General features: G+C 32.1%; 2 protein-coding genes across 3 annotated transcripts; one reads left to right on the forward strand and one right to left on the reverse strand.

Annotated features, from left to right (window-relative positions):
• The first annotated feature begins 513 nt into the window (after positions 1–513).
• Positions 514–2,206, forward strand: LOC116337673 (kallikrein-4-like). Its single transcript, XM_031762434.1, has 6 exons — positions 514–811; positions 878–1,031; positions 1,096–1,197; positions 1,272–1,381; positions 1,448–1,638; positions 1,700–2,206. Exons 1-6 carry the CDS (start codon positions 706–708, stop codon positions 1,862–1,864), a joined length of 828 nt encoding a protein of 275 aa, XP_031618294.1. The 5' UTR covers positions 514–705; the 3' UTR covers positions 1,865–2,206.
• On the reverse strand, positions 1,891–14,507 carry LOC116337672 (organic cation transporter protein). 2 transcript variants are annotated; one of them, XM_031762432.1, is made up of 11 exons: positions 13,931–14,507; positions 4,609–4,767; positions 4,309–4,495; positions 3,959–4,217; positions 3,708–3,876; positions 3,483–3,618; positions 3,077–3,221; positions 2,788–2,970; positions 2,646–2,720; positions 2,463–2,572; positions 1,891–2,384 (listed from the first exon to the last, which is right to left on the reverse strand). In XM_031762432.1, exons 1-11 carry the CDS (start codon positions 14,050–14,052, stop codon positions 2,268–2,270), a joined length of 1,662 nt encoding a protein of 553 aa, XP_031618292.1. In that variant the 5' UTR covers positions 14,053–14,507; the 3' UTR covers positions 1,891–2,267. The 2 variants fall into 2 exon arrangements, with proteins under 2 accessions (XP_031618292.1, XP_031618293.1); XM_031762433.1 differs by lacking the exon at positions 13,931–14,507 and adding an exon at positions 9,111–9,380.
• Between the last annotated feature and the right edge of the window lie 1,792 nt (positions 14,508–16,299).

Consider the following 16,299-nt stretch of genomic DNA (forward strand, 5'->3'; position numbering starts at 1 on the left):
TTCGATTCTGTCATATCGTCATTGTTTGCCACACATGAAAAACGTATGTTTCTTTTTTAAATGAAAAAAATGTACGCTCAATTCTAACGATAAAAAAATATATCTTAACAAAAGTATTTAATTTATTCATTCCAAAGTGTGATACTGAAAATGTTCAAGGAACTCGCATTTCGATGAAATACAATGTCAAAATTGTTATCTCGAGAATAGCATATCTTTGGTCCACCCTAGTGTGTGCATCAGTCTTTTATTTGCATTGGAACACATGTCTTGAAACATTTGTTTTGTGTGTGTTTTTGCCCTCTTTCTCTCTCTCTCTCTCTCTCTCTCTCTCGTCCGTTTCTTTTGCCTTGATGTTAACAGAATTTGACTGCTCATTTTCATCAAGCGATTGTTTCAAGCAATAATACTCGAATGAAAAAAAAAACAACAACCATATCGCTGTAACAGACGCCGAACAGCGTTGAGAACATTGTGTGTTTAATTTTATTGTTATACACATTTTGTGTGTGAGCGAGTGAAGTTCTATCGAATTCTAGTCATGACAAAGAATGTTTCCAGTAACTTCATTCATTTGAAAGCGAACGCTATTTTCGTCAAATCGAAGATAATGCGTTAAAAATTAGAATTTTCGATTTGGTGTGAAAAGTGTGTTGCCCGACGGACGTTGTGTGAACAATTGCAGTGTACTTTGAATTTCTTATCATGTGTTTAAAACGCATTGCATTCGTCTATCTAGCATTTATGTTTTTATTAATCAATTGGGTGCAAAGTGTACCGATTTCTGGTGGAGAAGTTATTCCAGAAGATGGTTTGTCAACAAAAAAAATAATTGTTTCTAGAAAACCTATCCAATTATTTCATTATTCCATTGCAGATGATACATTTAGTTTTGCCGTGTCAATTCAATATCGCGAATTTAACAAAACATCCGGAAAACATTTCTACAAACACTTTTGTGGCGGTGTTTTATTGCATGTATTCAATCGAACGGCATACGTTCTATCTGCATCACATTGTATGAGTAATATGTGTGTATCGGAAATTCATTTGAATAATTGAAAACCAATAATGAATAATATTTAATTTCAATAGCGATGACAAAGAAATTTCAGTAGTATTCGGTGCAAAAGATCTAAAAAACTACAATGGCGAACGTTATAATATGGTGTCAGTGCATAAGAAGGATTATGATCGGTTAGATTTGTAACATTATACATGTGTCCTTCAATGGGTAAAGCAATAAAATCATTTGTATTCAATTATCACAGTTATACGATGGCCAATGATATTTGCATACTAAAAATTAATTTTCGTACCTGTGACCATCCCAGACTGAATCCGATTCGAGTCATAATCGATGAATTTGCGGCGTGTAATGGTCAGCAAACGTTCATTTTTTTTACAAAAAACAATTAGGTACTCATTACGATTGTTTTTTTTTAAGATTCTTGCTACATTTTCGGTTATGGTTCAGAGGTAGTGGGAGGCGATCCAACGAACGATTTACGACTGGCGCCCGTAAAAATTATCTCTAATGAAACGTGTCTCAAGGAGCTTGGACCATTTAATGCGCCTGAACCGAATTCAGGAATGTTTTGTGCTGTCGGAGAACAACCAGGTGGCGATGCATGTTTGGTAAGATAATTAGATGCATCAAATCAATTAAACTTTGCTATTTATAATTAATTTTTTCTAGGGAGACAGTGGAAGTGGATTAATTTGCATTCACAATGGTATATTGGCAATAGTTGGAATTATTTCGTACGGCTTAGACTGTGCTGTCGTAGGAATGCCCGGCGTTTATACGAGCGTTGCCTTCGTATCAAATGCGAATTTCATCGAAAGCGTCATATCCAAATAACACATCATTTTCATTTATATGGCTCAACATAATTTATTTTCTCTTTTTGTTTGAAACATTTTATTTGTAAGATTGGTTTTACATTTTTCTGTCACAAATTATTTGTCATTTTTATTTGTAAAAATACCTATCGATAATATATCGAATATCACGTCATTCGATTGGCCATTTCTGTAAATAATTGTCTTAAATTTTTGTATTCTATATTTGACTATTTTTCATACCTTTGTCTATCTTACACATTTTCTTATTCTATACCTTCAAATAAAATTACACTAGCTTAAATTAGAGAAAATAAAATTGATCACCGATTATTTGGGAATCGGTGTACATTGTGTAACGAATAATTTTGGAAAATTACAATAAATTTATAGAGGAAATTGTGAAAATGCGTTTTTGTGCATTAAACTTGGTCTTTTAAATCTTTAGATCTTGTTTCTGGGTGTGTGAGGCACAGCATTCCAGCAACTACAATCAATACACCGCATATCGTAGTTGGGATATACCATGCAATTTGTCCCTAAAAAAATTTGAAACAAAAACATTATTGGTCATGTTATAAAAAGGACATTCCAGTGGAAAACTGGCGGTTTCATACCAAGAAATCGACAACATATGGCGCCATAATGCTTCCGACATGACTCGATGTACTGCTCGTCCCCAATGCGGAATTTCTTATACTCGTTGGAAACATTTCAGCCGTATGCACTTTATGGATAAAAATGGTATTTGTTTTAAATGTTGCGTTCAATTTAGTTGAATTGGATAGGTCGTAACTCACATGTCACAATGGAATAGACAGCTGTTATACCAAATCGACCGGCCATCGCAAAAAATACTATCAAGTTTTTATTATCTATATTAAAGTGGATGAACGCATTTGAAAATCAATCAATTTCACACGATGCTATTCTGAATATTACCTCTTGGTATTATGATTAAAGAGAGTAAAAAGAAACCGGATAGTGCGAACAAACCACACGATGATATCTTTCGTCCGAAGAAATTCAATAGTGTCATCGATAAAATAAGACTAGTAAAATCAACAGCACCCGTTGACGCTACATAAGTTACCCGATCGGCTGCCAAGTTATCGGCATTCAATGCTATCAGAAACGACGAAATAAAAACAATGCATTGATATATTGTGTTTGTTCAGAAATTCAAGGTGGTGAAACATGGAAAAAGATTAATTTTTTTTTAGAAAATTACCAGTCACATAATACGACAACGCCGTCACACACCATGTGTAATGACAAATCAATGCCATTCGACGCAATCGGGATGGCCCATATAATGCATGCAACTCTTTGAAAATTCGCTGCATCTTTGTTTTATTTTGATCAGCATCCTTGGCCTAATTTTTTGTTTTTATACAAACGAGAAAAATATAATTTTTTTTTTTCAAATATTTGCAGTAAGCAATTGAAAAAGTTCGAATTTATGTGGATAGTATGAAAAGTTTTTGGAATTGGTTTTTTCATGGAATATTCAAAAATAAACGATTCTCAATTTGGGCGGAAAAAATCTTATATCAACCTATGTGGATTTGTTTGGATTGTGATAATCTGTTTTGTGATATTCTGATAATTTAAACAAAAAGAAAAACGCTCAGTACCTGTTGTTCAGCTTCTTTTGCTTTTGAAGCAGCTTTCTCTTCAAATTCCATATCACATTTCTTATTAAATACAATACGATAAGCTGCTGCCTCACGTCCTTTACTGATCAACCATCGCGGTGATTCACTGAGGAAACTGTTCGAAATGAAAACAATAAAATTAATTTGATCAAATCGATTTCTTTCGTTGTCTCTCAATATTTGTGAAAAAAATCTGCTACTTACTAGCAATAAAACACCAATAAAAATGCAGGTACAGTTAGTGAGAATTGAAGTTGCCTCCATGCATGGATGTAGTTAGCTGAAATTGCCAATAAAATCATACCAACGGGATATGACATCGAGAATGCGATACTCATCCATGAGCGATGCTTTGATCCAATATTTTCCGTTACTAAAGAAAATTTATACAAATATTGAAATTGATGGTTTTGTGATTTTTATTCGAAGGGAATAGGTCGTGAATTCAAACTTACACAATGAGAATGCTGGATAGAAAAGACCAGAGCTGGATGATCCCAAGAGTACACGTCCAATGAGGAATAGCCAGTACCATGGTGAAAATGTTGTCAGAACACTTCCAGTTATATAAAATATTGAACCAATAATAAAGCATGTCCTTCTACCATATTTATCCGATAAAATACCAAATGTAGTTGCTCCTAAAAATTTTCCAACTGATACGGCCGTGGCAACGGTTGTTCGCCAAAAGCTTTTTTCACAAATTAAATCCCACTGTAAATTGTTGACAACAACAAATACAATCGAAATAAACAATATGATTTTTATTTTTAAATTTGTCTGATCGAATAATAAAATCATATACCTCGAGGACAATTGAGGAGCCCGGCTCTTGAACGTAATAATAGCCATTGTTTGGTTTGTCCAAACACGAGATTGCGTCAGGTTTGGGATGTGATTGTGTATATGAAACAGCATCATCGTAGCTCATTGAACTCAAATATGAATAGTCCCAATTTAATATTTTACATCCATCGCCAAGGCCATTATTTCTACAATAACGAAAGTGCATTGTGTGGATTATTTTACATACGGACAATTGAAAATGGCGACAAATTCAATTGAAGAAGAATGGCAAAGAAAAGAATGGCATCAAAATATTTACGTTGATGATATGGTTCGCTTTTGATGATCACTGAAATTTGAATTTTTTAGCTCGTTGATGTCACACCAATAGTCTTTTGGCGGTTGACCCAAAAAAACATACGATGATACATGGAAACCGTTTAATATATTTGGTGTAACACACAGGAAAAATAACTTCCTAAAATGAAATGACCATGAAAAAAAAAAACATATTATATAAACAAAATTGGAGAATTGATCGCTTGAAAAGTGAATTTTGGAAATTTTATAATGTTATGTCTCAGTTAATGTCAACAATATAAACTATTTAAACCAATGACAAATGTGCATTCAATAGCTTCATTTTTCAAACATCTCAATTGAATAAGTGACCTGCCCAGTTTTAATTTTAAACTTTAAAATCTCTTAACTTAATTCACATTCATACTAAATTATAGTTTTTTTCGCTCTCTTTGTATCGACACTATAAAAAAAAACATTTTGCTAACTCTCATGTAAATCTCATCCTGAATACACTATTGATTAACTACAAATGCCATGCATTATGATCAATTGTCTAACACAATGTTGTTGTTTATATTCCTATATAGGGTTATTTGTTGTGATGACACAATAGTCTCATGATCTTATCAACAAATCAGATGCTGAAATGAAACTATCCATTTAATTGAAATGATTTTCCGCTTCGACGCAATCATCAAGATCAATTCAGTATATAAAGTGATATATTTTTAGCAGCTCATTTAATAAATTACACTGTGTTTATGAATTGGCCAAAAGGTATGAGAATATCAGTTTGAGATTATCGCACTCAATTGAATGTGGTACAGCCACGTAGCGAGACCAACATTTTTGGGAAGATTCAGCCTCAAATTTTCATTGTCATTACTTCCATGGATGACGACTTTATTCGTATGCGCCACCAGAAAATAAATCCAGAGACGAACAAAGTCATATTGAGAAGATATTTGCAATTGCATCAAGTCCATAAATGGAATTTTATTGTTTTGTTGTTTTTTTATTTCAAAAAGCATGAACATTTGGCTTTCTCAGCACATTTTGATTAAGACAAATGTGCTATAGAACGATGAAGAGTGATTCGAGCAGCCTAAACATTAATAAATTCAACAATATTTTTCGTAGAAATATCGATACGAATTTATCAAAAATAACTTTGAAATCAATGCAGTCGTTTTTTTTGAAATGTGTTAATTTTCGATCGGAATTTTCTGAGTCCACGAGCCTACCATGCTCTAGCTACGGGCCTGATATGGTGTAAAAAGTTAATTGAATAATTTATCTGTGGTTGATGTGTAAAAATGTTTCAAACAATTCTCGTCTACTGGTATATTTGCCGAAGAAAAACAAAACGTTGTGTATGCGACTATGCGTACGTTTTAAGTCAAGCCCAATATTGATTGCGCGTCAAAGCGCGAACGAAACAATGAACCGTATTGTATTTTAAAATTCTGGTTTGTTCTACATAGAAGAAAAAATTGAGTAAACAACCAGTTTTTATTGTTATTATTGTTATTTTGGATGAAATGCCAATTTATGGAGGGAAAACTGCCGCTCAAGAAAAAATTGTAAAAGAAAATCATTGAGTTACCAAACACATTTTTTATTAGTGTAAAGAACCAGTCGAAATTCAGTTTTTCTTAAATACAATTATGAGTTTCCAGAAATCACAAAATATCTTTAATAAATGATGTTTATACAGTTAATAAAGATGGAGATATCAATACCAATTGGTATTTTTGATTTAAAAAAAAAAAAACATTGTTAAATAGAATCGATGAACATTTTGAAGAATCTTGGTGAAATCAGGTTAATGGACCGTGTTTTGTTATGAAAAGTTCCAGACAACCCGGATATCCGACCTACAGTGATTTACATGTGATCTACAATAACATGACAAAATGTTTCCACCACTTTGTTCATAAAAATCAAATGTGTATAATGATGTTTGCTTTGATTTGGCTTTATTTTCCGTTGCAACAATCTATTATGACGCATCTAAAGCAATTAATTGTCTCGTGAGCACTTGTGAATCTAGGACGCACGTTTTCCATGCTAATTTTCATGCAACTTCGTTACTTGTTTGTGCTTCGATATATGTTCGCTGGCAGGAAAACACTTTGGCAAATTAATTGATGTATTTATTTTGGTTTATTTTTACAGCTGAATGTCGTGCAATCTGTTTTTTTCTTCTTCTATTTTCAAGTTCAAGTTTACGTGGTGATCGTATATTTGCGTTTATTCGTTCGTTTGTAAAATCGAATCACAATGATTTTGTTTACCACACCTTTGTGTTCTTTTTCCGCCATTCGATACCGATGATACGGCCTTGTTTAAATTAAATTCTATTTCATTAAGTAATGGCTGCACCAATGGATTTGAATGCAGTTACAGCATTCGGAGTTTTTACTCGAACAAATTGATTGTTGTATTAAATTATTTGAAAATTGGAAATTGCTCAACTTTTCTGCAAAAATTCGATAGCAGCGTAAGAAAAGGCAATAATTTATAAATCCAAATCCGACCAATCGAATTAGCTTTCAGCATGAAATCTTATCCGACAAAGTTCGCAAAAATGTAAATATGCACAGCAATAATATTAAAATAAGGAGCGGGCCGGCTAGGTGAATTGCACGCAATGTGAACAGGTTGCTGTAAAACACAATGAATATAAAACCGAATGATAATCTTTTGCCATATTACGATCAATGTTTTGACGTAAACTTATCAAACTCTATCTGCTTCTCACTTTCGGGTAAACAATGAAATATAGGTAGCATGTTTGGCCATCATTTGATTTTGTACCGTGATTACATGATTTTGAATAAATTTTCCGACATTTATTGTTTTTTTTTTATGATCCGTAATATCACCGCAAAATTTATGAACAACGACGATAAAATTACACAAACTATTTGTCTCAGACATTGTTATTTCCTTTTATTGGGCCGTATAATTCAAATTCAATCACGTTGTCGACCACAAAACCGTCTTATTACAAATTAAAATTCTTTCACACCACAGTAGCAAGTGTCGGTAAATGTGCGGCGCACAATGCAAAGGAAACAATCGCTTTGACGTATTCGTTTGCGAATTGACCTTTTTGTTATATTTAACGCGCTAGAATTTGTTTTGATTTCTATGGCCAAACATAATGATGCCCGAGCTCAGCCAAAATTGTAGGCACAATGCGCGTTTTGGCAAACACGATGCGAATAATATATAAATTATAATTGGCATTCGATAATAAATAAGATTGCGTTTCGTAATATTCTTTTGGCAATGTCTGAACGAACAAATTTTATAAGAACAATATGAATTATTTGCTGTTAAACGGCTGGCGATTGCATCGTAGTTGCAACATTTTTTTAGCTCGGTCTCAGTCTACAAATGAAATGATATCGAATAGCTTGCGTGAGAATTTTATAATTTATTCCAATGCTCGAACGCTAGTCACTGTCGTGCGTCTATATAAATTACAAATTCTATTTTACTCATTTCAATTCAAATCGATTTTAAAATCCGTAAATGTACTATATATCTATGAAATCCACCGTTAGACACCATGTTATGCCATTCATAACAAATTCGATCGGATTTTATTTGTATTTGTAAATTCAAAAAAGAAATAGTCAATGCTTTAATCAACATAACATTTTGACGTATCACAAGCTCTTTACTTATAAGAGAGAGAGAGAGACATTTTAATGAAGTTTTATCTAGGGGCAAATGATCACAAGTTCCGCAACTTGTTAAGAACCAAAAACTCCGCTGTCTGATCGCACTCCATTTAAAGCAATGTAATGAGATTTGAACATGTAGATGTGCTGCCACCTGGAATCTCAGAGTTAGGCAAGAAAAATGAATAAGAAGAGGAAAGCATGGGGACAAACTTACAAGTGTCAGAGAGCCGCACATGAACTTACATGATCTTATCGATATTTGTGCGGGCCTACACTGTTTTCACTGTTTTCGCATTGACTTCATGCCTGAGATAAAATTGTCTTTTGGATTCGCGGACGAAAACAGTAAAAAAACTTTTATTTCCAAGTGTTTAAATTTTATAAATTTTAGATTAGTCACAAAAATGAAAGATCACTTTCAACATTAGCCCCTTTTTATATATATTTTACGTAATTGCATTGAATTCGTTTCGATTTCCGTTTAATTATGCGAACCAACATTGAGTTTATCATGTCAATCAATTGCGGTGTGCTCGTACACAGCGTCGTATCAATGAATATTTACATTGTATTTTATACTATAACATTGATTTTATTTAGATATCGAAATAACATGACGCGCTATTGTCTACGTTTAATTTTGTTTTGTTTTTTTTTTTTTGTGTTTCGTTTAAAAACAACAAACATACAAAAAGAGATACAGAGTGTTTGACTGGAATGTTTAATTCAATTTTAAAATCAATGACAATGGCCTTGACATTCGTTTTTCATCTAATGAATGGCATGGCAAAAATGTATGATTGAAATTCGATAATCCTACCGGTTTAGAGCGTATGTTGCAACCAAAATGTGTTTAGGCAGCATGTGTAAAAATAAAACGATAAAGAAAAAAGAGAGATCAATGAATTTGCAATCAGATGTTCAGCTGATTCAGGCAAAAAAAAACCGATCAACTTACTATTTAAAACCGCTTGCTACAAAAATAATACGAACGACTTAAATCACTAATCAGTAATGAGCGCCGACGAAGCCTCGTTAGTGCACTAGTTTATTACTGTTGTTTTCGTCACCGTGTCATCGTATCGCTTGGAATCGTACACATTTTAATGAATGCATGTTTAATATAACAAGTGCTACTCATTCGAATGTGAAGAAAACAGTTGCGGGTGTCATTGGTTTTAATTGACCATTCAAATTGTAACAGAATCATAATGAAACAAAAAAAAATAGATAAATTCGTAAACAAAGTGCATCAAATAACCTTTAATGTGCTTCTATTGTTCAATCACAGTAAATCGATGAGTAAGTGTGTGCTTAAAAGCCTATTATCCACACTATGAATGTCACCGGAAGATTTTTCATGGTATCATATTTCAATTTTTGTTGTTTAATTTACATGTATCTAAGCCGGAACGAGGAATCAACATTTAAAAGCTTACAAGTATTCTTTTCAACATTGTTTATTCACACTCGTATATTAATATTTTTTTACGTGAATGTCGTTCATTTATCATCGAAGAATTTGGTTAACGATATTTTGCATTTTGAATGTACGCAATCACGTTTTTATCAATATGCTTGAAGTTGTAATTGAACATGACCAAATTTTTGATTTTTTTTTATTTATCACACAGAATGAATAGAATGGCGATACCTGAAAATTACGCAGGAAAATAATAATGTTGTTGATACATTGGACAAATTGATGTCAATTTATTTTGGCGTTGGATGATACACATTGACAATCCAGCGCTTTATGATATCATCACACACATGCAAAATATGATTGAGCCCAAAAAAAGCGCTAATTTATGATTTTATTTTGACGAAATATATGGCGAACATTTGCATTTCATATGTGACGAAATGTTTCGGGACGGAATTCTCGGAAATTTCATCTTACTGACAAATACAAATCATATGGACTTGAGATTTCCGATTTTTCAACTTGATTGTTAGATCACAGAATACAAATAGAACTCAATTTAGCATGAAATTATATCCGCTATATATTTTAATGTGATTATAGTGTTTTTACGTATGTTGAAGCTATTGAATGTGAAACATGGTTGCCACCAATAAATACTCATATTATAATGTCTAATTATCGTCTATTTTATTGTCAAATTGATCGATTCTGAGTCAAAAACAATTTCGCAAACAAAAAGCTGCATAAAATTTTGCAAGAGGAACTTGCAACTGTAATTTTGATCAAATTGATATATAATCAAGGTGAAAGTAAGATCGATTTAATTATTTGTGTTAAAAAAAGAATTTATATCCATTTGCACCAAATATAATGAAGACAGACGCCATAGCCCACAAATTCCAAAACAATGCCACATTAAAATTCTACAAACATTGATTTCAGTCCTGCCACAATTTCGGCTTTGACCTTTGATTTCGTATGAGACGACTAGCCGAAAAAGTGTTTTACCAGAAATAAAAATAAAAAAAAGGTTAAGCGACGTGTGTGCGAACTTTTACTTATTTGCATAATCTAATTGCACGGTAGCAAATTTCTTTGTCAAAAAATGAATATTCAGTACCCAACTATTTTAGTTATTGGTTCTTTTGACACCACGATAATGTATGCGACGCAATTTCGTGCATACTTTTGAAAGTACGACCACTTTGAATGGGGGTCCCACACACAAATATATGAAAATAAAAAAACCTATGTAAAAAATACCGCATTTTGTTTAAAGAACGAACAATTCAATTATAAAAATTCGAATCACGTTTCAACAAAACAAATTTCTCTCTATCTATTTACCTGTGTGTCTCTATCTCATTGCTTCTGTACCACGATTATTTTCTGTGCCTTGACTGCTCTTTTCTATTTGGTTCCCTGATGATGTTGTTTTGTTTTTTTGTGTGTTTTTTTTTTAATAATATACAAGACAAAAACCCAAACAAAAGAGAGTTTTGCAGAGAGAAGAATGCAAAATGAAAACAATGGCACATAAATAACCCAATTTTATTTCTCACAGATAATTCATGTTATACACAATATTTTCAATAACACATACTCATCACATACTTTATTCACCGGTGTATACTTTTATTTTTTATTTTATTTTTTCTGTATATAAATTGTGAAGTGCACTTACAGAAGAAGAAGGCAGAGTAATAACAGAATGGGAGCAACAGCGGCGATTTTATCGATTTCGATTTTAAATCGCATACAAATCAAAATGTAATGTTGATGGTGATTTTGGTTTTTGGCGCTTTTGTAATCGCTTAATATATGCGAAAGTCAATTTTGAATTTGGGTGAAAAGAGAAACGATAAACCGAAACAAAAAATGTGAATAAATGCACTTGATGTGGGAGCTTCCATTGTGTCAAGATGACACTTTGATATGTGCCGATGTGAAACAAGTGTTGCTAAATGAATTGAATCAAAACTTTCGATTGCAATTTTTTTTTTTTTTTTTTTCAAAATGACTTGTCATCATTGGGCACAACAAGTGAAAAGTCCTTGTTAAATGTTGTTGTTTCATTTTTCGCATTCGACGAAACCGAGGACATTTTTACCATATAAAGAGGCAATAAAATATGTAAACAACAGAAGCACAAACGCGCGTTATTCAGCTATCTTATCATAAAATAATTTATTTTTCGATATTATTGCTGTTTCCGGCTAATGACGGCTACCAGTCAATAAAACTGAATATTTTGTTTTGTGTACACATTTTTAAGCCAATTAATCGCACATCTATGAAATTTGTCGAAAGTGTAAATTTGATATTTAGCCGTAATGATAAGTCCTGTGTGGAGGAAGGATTTGAAATGTGTTCAAGTGAATTTAAACCATATTCGTCATATTAATTCATTGAGATAATTATGTCATTTTCAAAATGTATCAGCGCAAACCGGAATCATTTGGAACAAATTGAAAAAAAAAACTGACCCATTTTCGTTCAACATAAGATATATTCGTGTTAATTTGTTGTCTCTTGCCGTGCACATGCAATGTCATTGTCTGAACAAGTAAACAATCAATGTTTGCGGAAAATGAACGTACGTAATGATTCCGATTTTGAATGTTATGTATCATCTATGTCAGTCATATTTTGTTGAAAAACAAGAAATAATTTATTCCATTTTTTTATCTACAAAGTAAGAATTTAATCCATGTTTTTTGTTTTTTGTTTATACTTATCAATTTTATTTATCTTCAACTGTTATTTTCCGTATATTTGTGGCGCTTAGATAAATTTAATGAAAAACTTTGCTTCAATCAAATTAATTGTTATGTTGTTTGTCAATAGTTTCGAATATTGATACTAGAATTCAATATAAACAAATGGATATGCAAATGGAACGGCAAATATTCGAAGTAAAAGCATTTTCATTTAATTTATGTTAATTTGATTAGACGGTCGCTAATTTTCCGTCTCTGCCCCCCCAAGTGTGATAAACTTACTTTTCGATTGCGATATGGCTCCTGTGTACGTGTGACAATGAGATTAAATGAGATTTTTGTTTGTTCGCTTGCGATGGAATTATCGATAAGAGGTGGCTGGTAGTACCGTTCCTAAGGTTAACCAATATTTGTTAAAGTTGGTTTGAAACACAAGAGTATGCGCCAACAAAATGCTTGTAGCAACGAGTGCCGACAGAGCAATGCTTTGAATGTATGGTCGTCTATGGCTTTAAAACAAAAAAGAGCAAATCATTTATTGCCCGATATAATACGCACAGCCCGTCAACTGTTCAAGTATGATTTGTTTGGTGTTGGATTTTTCGCGCGCAAAATATGTACATGTGTTTTGTATGAAATGAATAACAAACACCGAATCACATATTTTATATTTAGAGTTAACAAAATAAATGATGCAATTCTTAGCCAATATCATACACATCTGTCCGAAAATTGCATGGTTTTTGTTCAGTTTTATTGATCTGCGCAAACTCATGCCATTCCAACATCAATATGATGTGAACAAAAACAACAACATCAACACTGGAAAATCATGTGCGATTTTATAAAATCGAATATATATCTACATTTTTATTATTGTACGACACGTATCCCGATTAATTCAATTGATTACGCACTGATAATCGATACAGTACACAGACTAAAAAATAAACACGAAAATTCTTTGAGAAAGTGTCATGTGAGCCGATCAGGAGAAAGCAAACAAAAAACAGAAGATATTCTGTTTGTTTCAGCACCTTGAATATATGGTGTGTTATATTTTATTTTTAACAATTATTCCAGAACACATTTTCTATGTGTGCCTGTGACAAAATACAGAAAATATTTGAAAAAAAAAAGATTTGTTACTGTCATATGTTCTCCATATCAGTCGTATTTATCGACCCGTTTGTCTCTTAAAAACACACACGTCAACATACACTCATTGCATATTTTTTTCAAGATGCTTTCAGTCTGATCCGTACGCGCATATTTTATTTTCGTTTCTTTCGGTTTTTTTTTTTCTCGAGACAACCATGTGTGTATACATCTTACATATCTAACACGCACAATTCTATTTCAAAATACTTTCTCACGCAACGCACGCACACTTACACTCAATCATCTATTGAAGTTTAACATCTAAATCCTGCACATAATTTATAAATAACACTCTACGAAAAAAAGAAGGAATTAAAAAATAAAACGAACCAAACCCATGGGCCTCCGTTGCCAATTTTCGTAAGTTCATCATCGACAGTTGTTTTTAGATTTGATTCGTTGGATGGTTTTGATTTTGTCACTTGGGCATCAATTTGTTCGTCTTTGCCCATCTTTTTTATATCTCAAAATTATATATATTTAATTATTTATATATTTTGTTTTATTAAAGCTTCAAGTGTCGTGTGAAATAAAAAAAAGTAAAAGAGATAAACTGAAAATCGTCCGATGCCGCGTAATCGTTCGTTTCACTCAAAATATCTTTCGCTGAAATAATTTAGAAATCGAACCAAAACAATCGTTTTTTTATAAGTTCATAAATCAATCGTTCATAGATAACGGGAATGCTATAGTTTGACAGTATTTTTTTCGGTGCTATTAGAATTTTCTTTCTTTTTTTCTACTGTCTTTCGAAACCAGTTTTTATTTTATTTTAAATGTAAACTTTCATTCAAAAATTCTCATTTAGTTTTAAATACGAAATATTTGCCAAGTGTGTTATGTTTTGTGAGTCGAAATTTCCATTTGGCTTAGACGACGTTTCAAACACGACTGATATCACTTTGCAAGCAACAAACCTATAACACTTTGCTGCGCTACCAACAGATTATAGAGAATGTAGCCGAGCAGACAGCACACGAAAACAACAACAACAAGACGAAGAAGAAGAAGAGAAAAATAACTCGAGCGAATATTAGTAGTAGCAACAGCACGAACTGAGTCACACACATTGTGTTTCGTACATATTGCACAAGTAGACACTCGAAGCACACCACAATTCATCTGACGAAGGAGGAGACGCTGTGATGCAATATATACATACGCACAGCCGTATTCACAATTTTCCATGCAGGCGTAGTACATGTTTCTGTTCTTCAAAACGAATGATTCTAGCCTGATCGGGTTTTTTCTTCTTCGACCATCATTACATTACAATGAACTGTATTTCATGCAAATTAAATTTCATTTATTCATCGTAAACAAATGGTAGCTGAAGAAATTAAATTTTAATGATTTAAATACGCAACAAAATTTCGAATGAATAGCTTCGGAGAAATTTTCACATCTTTGATGTAAATTATGTTAAACATCAGATCATCTATATTAAAGTACATGTATATTGTGCATTTTGTCCTCCAAATACCTTGTCCTTCTATAATTCACAAATTGTTAAAATGGCATTTTGTGATAATAAAATCTTAATAAGCCGATTATTCGTTTTAGACAATCACAGTTTCCGTTAGGTTATCATACTAATTAAAATTTGCCACTAGATCGTTAAACATATTGAATATAAAATGAAATAATTTTTTTCTTAATTTCATTCTTGGATCGTTATTTTTTTTTTATTTTAGCGAATTTTTTCGGTTGAAATATAGAATATTCGAAAATATGAGCATACATTTGTTTATTCCGTTATTATTAATAGATGGCTATATCTTCAACGATTTTATCTAATTTTCTTGTCAAAAATACATCGAATTCCATTATGGCCAAGAAGGAAAAACTGTTTAAAGATCAATGAAACAAAGCAAAAAATGATTTATTGATTTTAAACATGTTTTGATGAAAATTAAACAAACTTAAATTCAAACGGCGGTCGCTTAACAAATCAATTGGGACGCTCCATCGTAACAATCGCTTTTTCGTACTTTACGAATCATTTTAATTGTACTTTAAATTTAAAAGCTCTACTGCATTATCCGAGTCGTTTGCATAAAGTTTCAAATCGTTTAATATTGAAGTTTTCAAATAAATCATAACGGTTGCGTCGAAGCTCTAAACGTGCTTATGAGTATTTTTTTTATTCAAGTGTAATAATTTAAGAATCGAAGGCCAAAAAATGCTATCGAGAAACGGCGAACGCTTTATTATAAAATGAAGTGTAAAGGATTTTAACCTATACGATTTTTCATAGCATAAGTAATATATTGAAAGGATTATATTGATATACAATCGATGTAAATATTTCATACAATTCGAATAAGGTCAGACTGTGATTTTCCCAAACAATTTTGAACTTGAAATTTTAATGATACAAAAGTTGAATATCTCATTGGAAAACGGAAAGTCTCATCAGAAAAAACAGCTGTTTATGTGGAAAATTGAATTCATTTGCCCATATCATGGATATAATCACACGTTCATGTCATTTATTGACATAAGTTCGACCTAAAAAGACAATCGTTCCTTGTTTGTTTAAGAATCTATCAAAATTTTCAACTATTCAGTTTGCTCAGTCATCGTGCGAGTTGTTTAATTGTCTCCAAAAAAGTTTGATTGAATTTTTTGACAAATTACATTTGAAATTGATTTTGATGTGAAAAATAATTTTTTATTATTAATATTTAAATGATAAT

Source organism: Contarinia nasturtii, unplaced genomic scaffold (assembly GCF_009176525.2).
Source record: "Contarinia nasturtii isolate CC-2019 unplaced genomic scaffold, AAFC_CNas_1.1 Cnas_scaffold_285, whole genome shotgun sequence".
In the NCBI taxonomy this organism is placed as follows: Eukaryota; Metazoa; Arthropoda; class Insecta; order Diptera; family Cecidomyiidae; genus Contarinia; species Contarinia nasturtii.

Excerpts from the sequence above, each read along its gene's own strand:
- LOC116337673 (XM_031762434.1), top strand. The coding sequence starts at position 706 with ATGTGTTTAAAACGCATTGCATTCGTCTATCTAGCATTTATGTTTTTA. Across the intron at positions 812-877 it reads AGAAGTTATTCCAGAAGATG|ATGATACATTTAGTTTTGCC; the intron begins GTTTGTCAACAA and ends ATTCCATTGCAG. Across the intron at positions 1,032-1,095 it reads TCACATTGTATGAGTAATAT|CGATGACAAAGAAATTTCAG; the intron begins GTGTGTATCGGA and ends TAATTTCAATAG.
- LOC116337672 (XM_031762432.1), bottom strand. The coding sequence starts at position 14,052 with ATGGGCAAAGACGAACAAATTGATGCCCAAGTGACAAAATCAAAACCA. Across the intron at positions 2,971-3,076 it reads GTTGTCGTATTATGTGACTG|CATTGAATGCCGATAACTTG; the intron begins GTAATTTTCTAA and ends CGTTTCTGATAG. Across the intron at positions 2,573-2,645 it reads TGTCTATTCCATTGTGACAT|TGCATACGGCTGAAATGTTT; the intron begins GTGAGTTACGAC and ends TTATCCATAAAG.